Source organism: Mus caroli, chromosome X (genome assembly GCF_900094665.2).
Source record: "Mus caroli chromosome X, CAROLI_EIJ_v1.1, whole genome shotgun sequence".
Taxonomy (NCBI): domain Eukaryota; kingdom Metazoa; phylum Chordata; class Mammalia; order Rodentia; family Muridae; genus Mus; species Mus caroli.
The window spans coordinates 120,710,387-120,725,743 of record NC_034589.1 but is presented as its reverse complement, the minus strand read 5'-3'; the positions used below and the strand labels follow the sequence as shown (position 1 = coordinate 120,725,743).

At 37.7% G+C, this 15,357-nt stretch overlaps 1 protein-coding gene across 1 annotated transcript; it reads left to right on the top strand.

Annotated features, from left to right (window-relative positions):
- The first annotated feature begins 11,910 nt into the window (after positions 1 to 11,910).
- On the top strand, positions 11,911 to 14,387 carry LOC110286783 (transforming acidic coiled-coil-containing protein 1-like). Its single transcript, XM_021153373.1, has 2 exons — positions 11,911 to 12,882; positions 13,327 to 14,387. The coding sequence occupies exons 1-2, from the start codon at positions 12,013 to 12,015 to the stop codon at positions 14,287 to 14,289; spliced, it is 1,833 nt and encodes a 610-aa protein (XP_021009032.1). The 5' UTR covers positions 11,911 to 12,012; the 3' UTR covers positions 14,290 to 14,387.
- The last annotated feature ends 970 nt before the right edge of the window (positions 14,388 to 15,357 follow it).

Here is a 15,357-nt window from a genome sequence, read left to right as displayed (position 1 = left end):
AAAATAAAACCATCATGATGACTATTTTAAGTTTGGGTAGATATTACAAAGTATGCACCTCAAAAAGACTGTTCCAATTTATAATAGCAACATATATGTTATAGTATTTTCTTTCCAAATCTATAGCCATGCTTGAACCCTGGGAATGCTCTTTTATACTGTTTGTTCTTTGTTCTTCTTTTTCCTACCTGACAAAAAAGAATAAATCATAAATGAGTCAATTTGTGTGTCTATAAGTATTCATGTGTTCATACTTTTGGGATATTAAATTTTCCTTGGTATTTTCTTCTTGTCCTCACAAACACATACCATATTTCTTTTATCTTCTCCACTCTAGACTTCACATCTTTGTTCAATATATAAAGCATAAACATTTTGTCCAGTCTATACATTTTAAATATTATATCATCTTTTAGAATCCAGATGTTTAAAATTGACATAGTCCCATTAATATATTTCCTATGACCTTAAGCCATAAAATAAAGTACTGTCTGTATTGAACCATGAAATAAACAATAATTTAATGTAATTGTTGAACATAGCAATGAGATTTTTAAAAATATAAGCAGGGAAAGGAGTAAATCAAGAAAAGGAAAATAATAATAAGAAAGAATTACATGAAAAAAATTTCTCAGTAATGTACGATGGAGAATAAAATAATGTACATTTAAAGAACATAAAATAAGAATAAAACAAAACAAAAGTTCAATAAGATAAAGATAACATTAGCCGGGCTTGGTGGCACACGTCTTTAATCCCAGCACTCTGGAGGAAAAGGAAGGCAGATTTCTGAGTTTGAGGCCAGCCTGGTCTACAAAGTGAGTTCCAGGACAGCCAAGGCTATACAGAGAATCCCTGTAAAAAGATAAAGATAACATAGCAGAGGAAATAAAAATGGAGATTTGCAGCTAGAAAAAGAAATAAGTATAAAACAAGTATTGATCAGTAATGAAAATTTCATGAATAAAATTTTATATATGCATGGATGGGAGTAGAACCTCAAAAATATGTATAAACTAAGAATGAAGCTAACAATACAATACAAACAACATGAAGTTCTAGAGAAGTTTTGGGGCATCAAATTAAATGGAGTAAGACACTTTAATTTTTGCCCTTCTCTATGGTATATGCTGATATTAAGGCTTTATTGCAGAGGTACTGATGTCAGCCAGAGCTTTCTCCTTCATTTTAGCATCTTCCTTCTTTGAGTACCACAGACATTTGTGCAGTCTATAGGGATAGGTTTTTTGGTTGTTGTTTATTTTTTTTTTAGCCAATAGGCCTTTGTTCTAGATTCAGGTTTCTCTAGGTTGCTTTGAAATTTTGAGAATGTAGCATGATCTACACAGGTCTTGAATCTGTCATGAAATTTCAAGTCTTCCTGACCATTAATAATGAACTATGGGCATCAAGTAGCTGGTCATAGCTTTAGTATTTTTCAGCTGCAGGAGTGACCAGCAGACAGGTGGCTCTAGAAGTTGATCCACCCTGTGACAACCTCAGGCTCCTGCACTCTTAAACTCCTGGATACCTTCCTTTGATAAAATGTACTTCCAACAACTGTTGGTGTTACTTTTCCCTGTGCACCTCACTGTCTAGGATATTTGCTCTCCACACCTGCCTTCCCTGGATATAGGAATCATATATCATATATCTGAGTATCAGATCAAATTCAGCCTTCCAGTTTTATGATTCTTCCCTATTCTCTGCACGTGACACAGTTCATTTTCAAACAATACGTTCTTTCCAAGAGTGTCAGTCATCTTTTGCCCTCTGAGTCATGCAGAATTATGATATATGGTATTCTTGTCCACTTTCTGGCCCACCTTCTAGAGGAGTCACTGTCACCAACACCGACAACTACTTTAGAGGCTTATGAAGCCTTAGGGTTTATCCTGAAGGTGAGATCATTGCAGAGGTGGTGTTTCTGGGAGGCTTCTTTTGCTGCATCATTACTTTGTTACTTTGCAGTCCTCAGCACCAATCATTTCTGAAGCATTTCCTCTCTCACTCTTTGGAACAGACTTTACTCCTTAGTGTAACCTATGCAACCAGTTTTTTGTCAGCCAATTTAAAAAGAATGCCTTTACATTTTCTTATTTGTTGTACTCTCTCTTTGTCTCTGTCTCTGTCTCTCTTTCTAATTTCCTACATTTGGATTTTTCTGACATTATGTCATCCTTACAGATTTATGGATCAGTAGTATCTTTTATATACTTTTAATGCACAGCCTAATTTTATTCACTATCTTGTAGGTTTTAACAAACATCCTATAACAGATACTAACATTATTTTCATTTTGACATGAAGAAAGACATATTTTTTTTCTGGATGTAGTACAGAACAGGGAAACATGTTTATCAGAAAACTGTTTACACTTGCAGAAAAAAGAAAGAACCTATGGTTTTCAGACCTAAAAGCTAATATTTTACCCACTCCAAACTGAAACCTCCTGTAGAGAAGTAGTCAGAGTAAGTGTAACTTTTTAGTACCAAGAGGGTAACATAATTATATACCTTATTTTTGAGAGCTTAAAAGATTTATATATGGTCAAAATGAGCCTACCAATTAGAAATTGAAATCATGAACTGTGGTCTCCCCCCATCTGCTTGAACCTGCTTGCTCAAGGGTGGAGCTTCCTGCTCATTCGTCCTGCCACGCCTACTGCTGGACCCTGCCTTTGCTGCTTGGAGGAGGCACACACGTGTTCGTCCTGCTACTGGACCCTGAGTTACTTGGCGGGAATAACTAACTAGTACACATTTTCTGATCAATACCTCTATCTATGGGGAAAGTGAGGAAGGCCATAGAAGAAAACCATAAAATTAACTTGAAAAAAATATCTGTAGCATTATGGGTGATAACATAAAAGTGACTAATGTACAAAAAATTCATGAAAAATAATGATATGAGAATACACCTTACAAATAATCATGTTATCATGGAAGCATCATGATTTCCTTATAAATATCAGCTACCTTATGCTGGTATCTGAAGAGGGAAACAAAAAGAGGGTTTATGTTTTCATTTTTATGGTCATGATAGAATCCAATCATAAAACATCTTCTGGAAAAATTAAAAAAAAACTCTGTTTATTCTGCTTACAATTCTGTGTCACTCTATCATTGTAGAGTCACAAATTTGAAGTAGATAGTCACAATCACAGTTAAGAGTAGTGAACAATAAATATATGCCTACTTAGTACTCCACTCACTTTTTCTATTCTTATACAGTCTAGGGTCTAAAACCTAGGGAATGGTGTTACCCAATTTTAGGCTGTGCCTTTAAACATCAATTAAAGCAACATAATTCCCTGCAGACATACTGATAGATTAAACTGATCTCCACTATCTCTCATTAAGAGTCTTTTCCTGATGATAGGAATTCTGACTAGTATGAGATGGAATGTAATAAAAGTTCTAGACAACAAACTCTGTTGTGAATACAGGACAGTGGGACTGCTATATATTATTGATAGAAGTATAACTTAGTCTGAACATTTTGGAAATAATTCTCTAAAAAAAAATAGAATATCATGTGATCAAAATCACTAAGATTTTACTACAGGGACACTTGTACATCCATCTTTACTTCCTCCCTAACCACAATAGCTTGGAAATAGAGTCAACCTAGATATCAATCAATTTATGAATGAATAGTGAAACTGTGGTACATATGCACAATGAAATATTATTCAGCTGTAAAAAAATAAAGCATGGAATTCTCATCAACACGCACTAAACTTGGGGGGACATATAAAGTGAGATCTCCCACCCCCAAAGATGAACATTATGTGTTCTAAGTGTCCTAGCTTCAAATATTTTGTTTTATGTGTTTATTATGAGGTATATGCAGAAAGTAAGAAAATAAAATTCAGTCACTGTCAGGGATTGTGTATTTATCTGAGAAAGATAGAAAAATGTGAAAGTAGCAAATGAGTATATTAGAGTCACAGGATTCCAAGAGATACTTTAGTGATGGAAGTCAGAAAATGAAAGGCTAGTGGGAGGTTTAGCCAAGTTTATGTGCACATGCAAAAGCTACTTGGGATCTTTCAAATATATATATTTATACATATATATCTATGCATGTGTGTGTGTGTTTGTTCATACATATATATGTATGCATGTGTGTGTGTGTGTGTGTGTGAGAGAGAGAGAGAGTTCATAGTACAAAACACATGTTATGAAGAAACAAAATGGGAAGTATCCCTGGAGCTAAAGATTTAAGCAAGGATGAGAAAGGTATATTGGGGAAAGAATGCAGAAAGAGAGTTAATGAAATCCAACTAATTTGTAAGCTAATTAAAAATTATAAATTTAAAAGAATAAGTTTAAATGGAGAAATCCAATATTAGTGAACAATTCTGCTCCCATAAGATATTGTTTTTTAAATGAAAATCTCATTGCTAGGTGCAGGTTGTCTCCCCACAATTTATTGGTCATACAGTTTTCAGAGGTGCTTAAAGCAATATAGGCTATTACTCTTGGTTGTCTACCATAACTAGATGGTAAGACCCTACTGCTGAAGACAGCACACAAATTAGTTACATTACACAGAGAAATTATTGAACTAATCAGGAAACACATTCTCTTCTGTCAAGCTTTCATAGTGATGGAAGGTACTATATGAGATGTTAAAGGAGAAAAGACACTGATGTTCATCTATAAAACTGGGCTCCAGGGTGCATAGTACTTATTTGCCTAGGAAGAGGCATCCAGTGTTGTAACAGTGGAACAACTGTTTATGAGTGTAATGAATTGTTCTGCTCTCTGGATTGGATCTGAGCCTTGCTCCAGAAGAGAGAATCCATGTCTAGTACTGGAAACATAGTCAAAAACCATGGCTATGGAAGTAATAAATCCTAGGAGAGAACCTATTGTAGTTGATTTTATAGATGATCATGTCAACATGTCAAATAGCTTTCTGCATACTTATGTTTATATCCATAGATTTGTGTTGCTGCCAACCTTGGTCAGGGAAGCTTCTTATTGCAGTGAGCAGTAGCTTATATAATGACACATTTCTTTTCAATGAACAGAGAATAAGTGACTCTGAGTATTCAGTTGGAGTTGGAATTTTTGTATCTACCTGCCTCATGCCAAGATTCAGAGAATATGGAAGAGGCTGCTAAGGATGGACAGGAAGGCTATAAAATTCTTTCTTTGCATATGACTTGTTGTTGCACATATGAGCTAATAACAACTGTGACTACCTCCAAAAGTCCAGCACAAAATACACTCAGGTACAAATCTAGTAAAAGGAGAAAGGGCACCCAAGGTGCTACACCTTGATGAGGAACGATTGGTGCTTGATAGCTACTGAAGGAAGAGAATCACTTTTCTATAGAAACATGGCCACGGCTAGGTCCCCATAACTATTGAATGACTCCACATCATGCACATGTTGACAGAACTAACTAGAATCAGTTAAGAAATAATCAACTTAAATAGAATATTAAATTGTTATAGGCTGTGTTCTGGAGACAATTGGAAGGGACAGTAAGGGATAGATATGGTCAAGATAAACTTAGGCATGTATCCATGTATCCATGATCTGGGCTTTTTCCATAATATCAAAACTAATGTTTATGACCATAAAATAAACTAAAATTTCCAGTTGATTTTAGGTTACATTAAGTTGGCAAGTAAACCTAAATTTCACAGGAGACTTCCTACAAAAATAAATAGTACACAAACCTAAGAGTGGGAAACCTGTAGTTTCATTTCACTTGAACATATTTGCTTGAGTGTTTATGAGTTGGTGTTATTCATTATATTTTTATGCCAGCACTTAGCCTGAATGCATGTATGCCTACATTAACATAAACAAAATTCATGTAAAAGATGCCATACAAATATGTAGCAGTTTAACAAAACATTGCCAATGCTGTCTTCTGTCTCAAAACATTTCAGTATGAAGATGTAGCTCAGTAATAAAGTGATTGCCTAACATATGAGAGAACCTATGCTCAATTTCTAGTGATGATGATGATAAAGATGATAAATGCTTCAATGAAGTAACCCTGGTTCAGCAGTACCCATCTATACAAATCTGATATTACCTTCATCAATATATGTAAAATAACCTCCCATTCTTGACTGTGTTTATTTCTTTTGCTTTAGCTTTTGAAGAAATTACATGTGTGTTCCTGCCAGGTGATAGAATTAAGTAAAACATATTTAGTATTTCTTTCTGAAAGGCTTGAGCATCCTCTCTAATATGAGTGATTGACTACATAAGAGCAAACAGGAGTCTTGAAATAAACAAAGCTATTTCTCGGTGTTCTCATGTCTATATTGATAAATACCCAATCTCAAGTGTATAAAGTAAGACAACTGTTATACAACCACTGTTTTGACCTTGTCATTTTACCTCAAATTAAGTACAAAAGAAAAAAAAAAACCATTCTCTGACTGTAGTAGTATGTCTGCTTCTTTCTTTCTCTTGGGTTCTACTGTGGATTTGATCTAACATTTGTATTATATTAATTGGTTCCCCAAAATTGCATGAGAATCTGCTAAGACACTGAAAGTCCCTTCCTCCAGTTGGTTTTAATTGGTAAATAAAGTTGCTGGTAGCTAATAACTGGTCTGAGAGACAGAGGCAGGACTTTAGAATTCTCTGGCACAGGACATAGGGAGGAAGAAGGAGATAGAATGGCCATGCTGGGAGAGGAGTAAATATTAGCCCTGAGAAGTGGGGGACAGAGAGACAGCCAACATGTAAGAGACAGGGAAGAACAACCTGGGGAGGGGGACAAATGAGTCTAGGGCAATAAAAATGAAATATAGATTTTAGTAAGTAATAACTCAGGAATATCAGAGGGAAGGTGGTATCTACACTTTCATGCAGGAACCCAGAACATTGGGTCAGGCAGCAAGGAAAGCATACTCCCACCCTGGGATTGATTTCAGTAGTGAATAATTGGCAACTGCAACAGATTCAGTTCTTTACATATTAAAACTCTCAGGAGATATATGAAGCTTAAGATTTTTGTGCTTCTGATAAATTGAACTATTTTTATGTGCTTGTGTGCCCCCCTCTTTCTGTATGTGTGTGTGTTTGTGTCTCTCTCTGTGTCTCTCTCTGTATCTCTCTGTCTCAGTGTGTGTGTGTGTGTGTGTGTGTGTGTTTGTGTGTGTGTATCTGTGTATAGATGTATAAGTGTCATAGTGCATATGTGTATGTCAGAGCACAGTTTGGGGGACTTCTATTATTCCATTTGGGGATCCTAGGAATCAAACTCAGGTTGTTAGACTGGACAATAAGAGCTTTTAATTTTTGAACTATATTTCTGGTCTCAGTGTCTTAATTCTTATCCCTATAGTATCACTTGGTTGGAAGTTCACTTAGTTTGCTATTGGTATAACCTTCTACTTCACACACGTTTCATTATATACTTCTATGTTTTTACTTTTAACACTAGATGTTTTCTTTAAAGTAAAAATTTTATATGTAGATGTCATATTGACAAAGATTCAGTTGCCCCTTTTACCCAATTTGTAAGTGTATGACTTTTAAATTTATATTACTCATGTGGTTAGATTTACTTTGTGATTATTTTTTCTGTATCTCTCATCTATGACTCAGTTTATTTTTTTTACAGATCTAGATACCTTAAAATTAATTTCTTCATCCATTTCCTTTGTCTTATTAGTTATAAATCTTCCCTGTTAAATTATAGTGATTGCCCTAGCAATTACACCTTTCTTCTGTTCTATTCATTATTCAAATAATGGCCATCTGTGCTTATTATATCTCAGTAACTAGTGCGTTGGTACATAAATGATATTTGATAAATATTCATGCTTAATCCTCATTCTATATCCATTCCTTTTACTTCTAGTACCCTCTTTTCTAAATCAAATATAAAAACTGAGACTTCTTTACATATCATCCTATCTTTTAAAAAATGAGCCATCTTCACTAAATCCACAGCTTTTTAAATGTATAATCTTCATAAAGTCGCTTGGAAGAGCCCCATTATATCATTTTTTGAATAGACATTTTCTATCTATTCAAATAAACATCTGGGGTGTACAAGGTGATCAGTTAATATCTGTTTCATTTGTATTCAGTGTATTACTCAATGTTCTTTATAGTAATAGAACATATGGAATGAACTTGCCACCCTCCTAAAGAAGTAGACTCTAATGCCAATGAAGGGACAGAATTGCTAGTAAGGTAAGAGAAAGCAGGTAAAGAGTAAAAGCAAATATCTCTATTTTGAGGTTTAAGTTAGTTAATTTCAGATGTAGTTAAGTTGACAACCAAGAATAGTCATCACATTCAGGTTCAATGATGAGAGTTATTGCAAATGTGTTTCTTTATTTTGCTGATACTATTATGATAATTATGAAGCTAAGAGTTGAAATTTTTCAGTTATGACACTCTTTAAACATACAAACCTATCTTCACTTAACTCCTCTTTAATCCCTCCCTTCTATTTCTTTATTTGTCCTAGAAACTTTCATTCTTCATTTATAGAACACTTGGATCATGAAAGTTTTCTCTGTATGTATTCTAACATTATTTCAAGTATTAAATTCAAACATACACTTTGCATTTAAGGATTATGAATCTGAGCGAGTTAATAGTGCTTGATGAGTTGCTTTGGTGGGCTTCAGTTTTCAGCCAGACTTCTACGGAGATGGTAGTTATATACTATTTTACTTTATATGTTCATTTAAGAAAACTTAAATCAGCACATATATCTCTTAATCTACAGTAGGTTAGTTTGTCATGCTGATATTGAAAATACAGCTTGGCTTGGCTGAGAAGCCCAATTACATTAATATTTTTAAAGCACATGTTTGCAATACATTGTCAGTATATAATTGGTCAAGTTCAGGACGAATGTTGCCAAGCAATAAAAATCAGACCATTATTAATGCAATTAAAATTTCATCCTGTATTAAATATGTGGGAAACAATGGTGACAGAGGAAATATCCCTCAAGAAATGTAGGTTGAAATACGAACTAATCAGTACCCCCAGAACTCATGTCTCTAGCTGCATATGTATCAGAAGATGGCCTAGTCGGCCATCACTGGGAAGAGAGGCCCCTTGGTCTTGCAAACTTTATATGCCCCAGTACAGGGGAAAGCCAGGGCCAAGAAGTGGGAGTGGGTGGGTAGGGGAGCAGGGAGGGGGAGGGTATAGGGAACTTTCGGGATAACATTTGAAATGTAAATGAAGAAAATATTTTTTTAAAAAAGATAAATGTAGGTTGAAGAAGATGTACCTGTAACTGAATAAATGAAGTCACATTTCATCTGTGATGGAAAAACTATAATTGATAAACTGCCCCTATCAGAGTAGTGTATAGGCAATTTTGTGAGGCTTTTTCTTGATTAATGATTGATGCTGGAGAACCCAGTTCTGAAAAATGCAAACCCTGGTCAGATGGCCTAGGTTGTATAAAAAACAGACTGAACAAGATGTGAGGAGCAAGCTAGTAGTAAGCAACACCTGGCCATCATCTGTTTCATTTTCAGGCTCCAGATTCTTGTTTTGCGTTCCTTCCCCCTTTTATGACAGACAGTGACCAGGACATGTAAGCCAAACACTTTCCTTCTCAGATAGCTTTTGATCATGATGCTTGATCACAGCAATAGATAAAAAACCAAAACAAACAAATAAAAAACCCACCTCTATGCAGTTCAGTTCCTGAGAGAGAAAAAAAATGGTGTGATAGATTCTGAGGAAAAAAGAAAAGCAGGCATAAAGAAAATCTTGACAAAAGTCATACATGATGGGTTGGAACTGTAGTTTAGTGGTAGAACACTTATCTCATATGCTTTCAGGTCTGAATTTTCTCCCCAATGCCACAAAAGATAGAGAAAACTATATATATATATATAGTTTATATATATATATATATATATCAAAAGGAGTAGGTTTTAGAACACTTAATTTATTTTGATTATCTCAGTTTCACTCATTAAATCAGTTATTAATCAAAGACCATTTATTAAAGAAAGTGAGAGAAAAGCCTTCCACTACAACTTTTTTAGTTAATACAGAATATATAGTCAGTGGCATGTTTTACAAATTTCAAAGAAAAACACTGACATATATTTGTCTTTAATTTGAATTAAATGAATTATTTTTATATTATTTTATAGGAACATATTCATTCATCTCACACTAATTCTTTTATTTTGGCCTATAAAATGGTTATTTTAGAGCAATAGTATTATAATATGTCCTCTTGCTATTTTTGTTCAAGTATCAAATGCAATAAGTGCTAAAAATGTCAAGTGTATTGATGTGAAATAAAAATAAATAACTAATTTTGTCTAGATTTTAAGGCCAGTTTTTCAAGTGAAAGGATTCAGATCTCATTACTTAAAATAATTACTGGAAATACTAACATTATGGAATTGTTGATGATACTCAGCATGCACTACTAAATATAGTTCATTTGGAAGATCATCACTGTTTGTGGAAAATAGATTAGGCCAAGGTTTATAAATACACAAATTCCCCAATGATGCCCCTATTAATCCTTCAACTAATTTCATGTCTTTCCTTGCTAGCAGTAAATCATGACTATTATTTATACAAACAATAAGTGTAATAGTCTCCAGAAGTTAATATGAAACAGTAGTCTGGCTGCTATGACTGGAAGTGGAAAGTGAGTGTTGAGCCATCAGAGAGTAAGAAGGAGTGTTGCTGAGGATGTCATTTAGTGGAATGCTTTTCATATCAACAAAAGAAAGTACAAATTCTAGAATAAAGTGGGATATGATAAAAAGTGAATGCTTACCAAGGATAGAAGATATACACACAATATAGCTTCCAATATTTTTGTTATAAATAAGAGTCAATACACTCAGGCATATTAAGGATAATTTCAGTCCTGGAAACTGTTACTGGAAACTGAAATTGAACATGGCTAGTTAGGTCATTGACCTAGAGCAGAAACCAGTAATGCCAATTGCCTAAACCAGTAAAAATTTTGACTATTTTAAATACTTATCCTTATATCCAGATATGTGTAGGTTCTACTCCTTATCAAAGAAATTTCTATAGGATCAGAAATATGTAGAGAAATGACAATGTATAGAAATCCCTGAAAGCATGGGTTAACATATCAAACCTCCTTCTCTTAACTTGCTTCCCCCATCCCTGCAAGTGATTTTACATTTATTTCTTTCATTTGAAGCCAATCATGAACTCTTACTGTGATTTCTGGGGTGGAAGAAGAAAGAATGTAGTATTCACAATGGATGGACCATGGCTTGGTTGGGTTGGCTAGATGAAGTTCAGACCCACTGGAGCAGACAGAGGATCAGAAACTACTCAGTCACTACATAAGTGATGTTTCCCAGAGCTCTTATACAATATACTTAGTGGCTTCTAAAGTATGTACCTCAACGAAGCCATCACCTGCTGGTGGTCAGGGAGTTGGCAATCAGCCTTTTCCACCACAAGTTTGGCCCAGTCTGCTTCATTCCAAATCACTTAATTGTGGCTTCCCAAACTCTGTGAACTTCCCAAATGTCAGATATACCTGAGATACATCATCAAAGATGAGCTCACAGCATTCACTCTGTGACATCATTGGATACCTGCCTAGAGAGCAGGTCTTACTGTCTTACTGGATGATCACTTCTGAACCACCACCAACTTGAGTACCTGTTCAGTGACAGATGGCAGTATCTGCTTTTTCACCATCTTACTCAAAGATAGTCCTTTAGACCTCAGGAAGCTGGCTGACATGCTGGAAAAGAACGTATGGAGTAAAGTTGATGTTCTGGTATGTTAGTCAAAAGTGCCAATAGAAGATTGGTTTCAGGGGAGCCGTGCCACGGTGGCCTAGGCTGCTCCGGGTGGGAGCTAGGGGCAAGCAGCATTGTGGGGCCCTGGAAGGAAGCACTGCACCAAGACCGAGGGCGCTAGTTGATCCACAACCGCCGGCAACATTGCCAGTGCCTGTCAAAGCCCCTCCATTTTAAAGGAAGAGACAGCCTTTCCACCACTGCAGGGGCCGCAGCCGAGTTCATGTTCAGTCATTGGCAGATCCTGTTGGCCAAGCAGTGGGCCAAGTGGACATGTACCACGACACGTGATTCGAGCATGGGAGAAGATGAAGCAGGAGGTTCTGAAGACGACTCTGAGAAGGAAAAGGACTTGCTGACTGAGACTAAATCCCTGAGTTGTGAGTCTGATTCTGAACTTAATTTTGAGACTACTGAAACTGAAACTCCAATCAGATCTCCTCTCAGGGAGTCTTGTGATTCATCATGGGGATTGGCAGAACCTGAAGCAGGTCCCCAAGAATCTCTAGAAGCTGATGAGCAGTTGGTAGCAAAAGTAATTGAAAAATGTTCACCTGATGCATGTTCTGGCTCTTCAGAAAATGAAGCACCAGGGGTGACTATCGATCCATACCTAATCATGTATGTCAAAGACAAGGAAGAATATCATGTTAGCAGGATGTCAGTAGTAGTGAAGCCGTTTTCAAGAGAAACCAGGTATTTCCCAGATGACCTTGCAGCTCTTGGAATAAAAGCAGGAGATGAGTTGGATCAGAACGTGAATCCTAGTGTGCTGAGAGGGTCGAGGGCCCAGAGATCTCCCCTTAACATTAAAGAAGCCTCTGGCTTTCACAGTAATGGCACCATTGACTCAGGGGTTGAGCTGCAGGAAGGGTCCAGTGACTCACCTCTCAAACTTGAGGATGATTTTACAGAAGATGGGGAGAATGTCGAGGCCAGGAGTGCCCTACCAAAGCAACCTGGCAGGAAACCCAGTAACAAACTGGCACCTAGCACGCAAAAAGATGGCTTCAGTAAGCCAGAAGATGTTGAGCTGTCTGCAGACCCAACAGTTCAAGATACCTCTCTCACCCAGACGTTTCCTAAGTTAGAAGTAAGTAAATGGGGTCACCCTAACTTTAATTCCTTCAGGAGCTGTCCCATTCTGGAGAACTCCCCACCCCTCTCCTTCAAAGGCTCCTACCACTTTGACCCAGCATAGATGAATCTGTGGATCCTTTTAAACCAACCACAGCTTTTTTGTTTGTTTGTTTGTTTTGTTTTTTGTTTTGTTTTGTTTTTCGAGACAGGGTTTCTCTGTATAGCCCTGGCTGTCCTGGAATTCACTTTGTAGACCAGGTTGGCCTCGAACTCAGAAATCTGCCTGCCTCTGCTTCTCGAGTGCTGGGATTAAAGGCATGTGCCACCACACACAGCTTCAACCCCAGCTCTGGCAAGCAGCGGCTTTTGTTCTGCCCCTAGTAATCAACTTAATTCTCTCAAGAAGGTAAAGTCGCATTTAATAACTCAGTCTCTTGATTTGGATGTGTGTTCTCAGGATGAAGCAGCTGTGATGTCACAGATCTCAGACATTCCTAACGGGGACGGCCAAGCAACTGATGAGGAGAAACTGGTGTCTACATTGTGTGCTCAGAAGTCAGCAGGGACTAAGGTCGAAGGCATAGAAAAGGAACCATGCCAGAAGGTGGAGAAAGAGGAGCTGGCTGTGCATGGACTGCTGGAGTCCTCTTCAGTAAAGGCCCCTGTGTCTGTGGCCTGTGGGGATGAAAGTCCCCTGGATGAGATCTGCCTCAGGGAAGCAGACAATACTGCTCTAGTCACATTGCTCAGAGAAGAGATAATCACTAAAGAGATCGAAGCAAATATATGGAAAAAGAAATACGAAGAGAGCCGAGAAGAAGTCCTGGAGATGAGGAAAATTGTGACAGAATATGAAAAGACTATTTCCCAGATGATTGAGAACCAGCAGAGTACAAGCAAGAGCTGTCAGAAGGCTTTCCAGCAGCTGAATATGGAGAAGGAACAGGCTCTGGCTGACTTAAGCTCAGTGGAGACGTCTCTTTCTGGTCTCTTCAGGAGATATGAAAACCTGAAAGGCGTGCTGGAAGGGTTCAAGAAGAACGAAGAAGCCTTGAAACACTGTGCAGAGAATTACTTAGCCAGAATTAAGCTGGAAGAACAGCGATACCAGATCCTGAAAGTTTATGCAAAGGAAAAACTGGACAGAGCCAATGAGGAAATTGCTCAGATTCGTTCCAAGGCACAGGCTGAAAGTGATGCTCTCCATGCTGGCCTCCTGAAAGAGCAGAGGAAGGTGGAGTCCTTGGAGAGGGCCCTTAAGAAGAAGAATCAAGAGGCTGAAGAATTGACAAAAATCTGTGAAGAAGAGCAGAGGAAGGTGGAGTCCTTGGGGAGGGCCCTTGAGAAGAAGAATCAAGAGGCTGAAGAATTGACAAAAATCTGTGAAGAACTGATTGCCAAGCTGGATAAGACCTACTGAGAGTAGTCCTGTGAACTGTGTAGATCGAGTCTGGCTGCTTCTGTCGTGACCACATTATCTTGCCTTATCCAGAAATAATACTCCCTTTGCACAGAAAAATAAAATTCGAAAGCACATGCCTGCTGCTGTCCGTTTGTTCTCTGACTAGTGGAGAGGGAGTTGCGTGACAGTAGAGCCAGTCACATAACTGGAGAGCCCTGTGACGGGACCGCCAGCTTCCCTTAGACAGGCTGCTGGGTCTGGCTTGTGCTTCTCCAGCTTGAGATTACCCAGCCCTCTTTGCTTTTCCCAAGTTTGTGAAATTTCTAATTTTGTGGCATCTCTGTGGGTTTATTTTCCCAGCTCCTATTTGATATGTTTATGACCTAGTCAATCTTTTAAATTTTCAATATCAGCAGTTTTATTGAAGGGGGCAGTTTGACCCATCATTACTAACACTTTTTCGATGAGGCTCCAAGCTCCCTTTTATTTACAGACTTACTCATGCATGTAGGCCTATACATTCTGCTGCTTTCCCCCTGAGGCATATCCAGATAAGAACCTCCAGGGAGGAGCATAGTTACATAAATAAATGTAGACTCTTATTTCAAAACAGAGCCCTAGGTCTAAAATCCACCTTTTCAGACTTTGTAGGGGCTGGGAACCTAGCTCCATTGGCAGAGTGCTTCCTGTATACAGAGCCCTGGGTTTGGTCCCCCCAGAACTACAAACACTGGATATTGGAGTGCATGCCTGTAATCTCAACACTCCAGAGATGGAGGCAGAATGATCATAAATCCAAGGTCATCCTCAATTACATAGCCACTTTGAGGCCAGTCTGGATTATATGAGGCCTTGCTTCAAACAAGGAGTGAGTGGAAGCATTGGGTACCCTAGCTACTGGGAGATGGGACAGGACCTCAGCATGGCCCCTTGTGCTCATACTTAAAGCAGCATCTCATGACCAGCATCGAGGGCCTCCCTCAGAGCTGGTATTGTCTACCTAGACCCCATTAGTCTCTAAAGCAAGGTCAACTTTCCTTATCTATTTGAAACACATACAAATGGGCCTTGGGAGAGGTTTAGTTG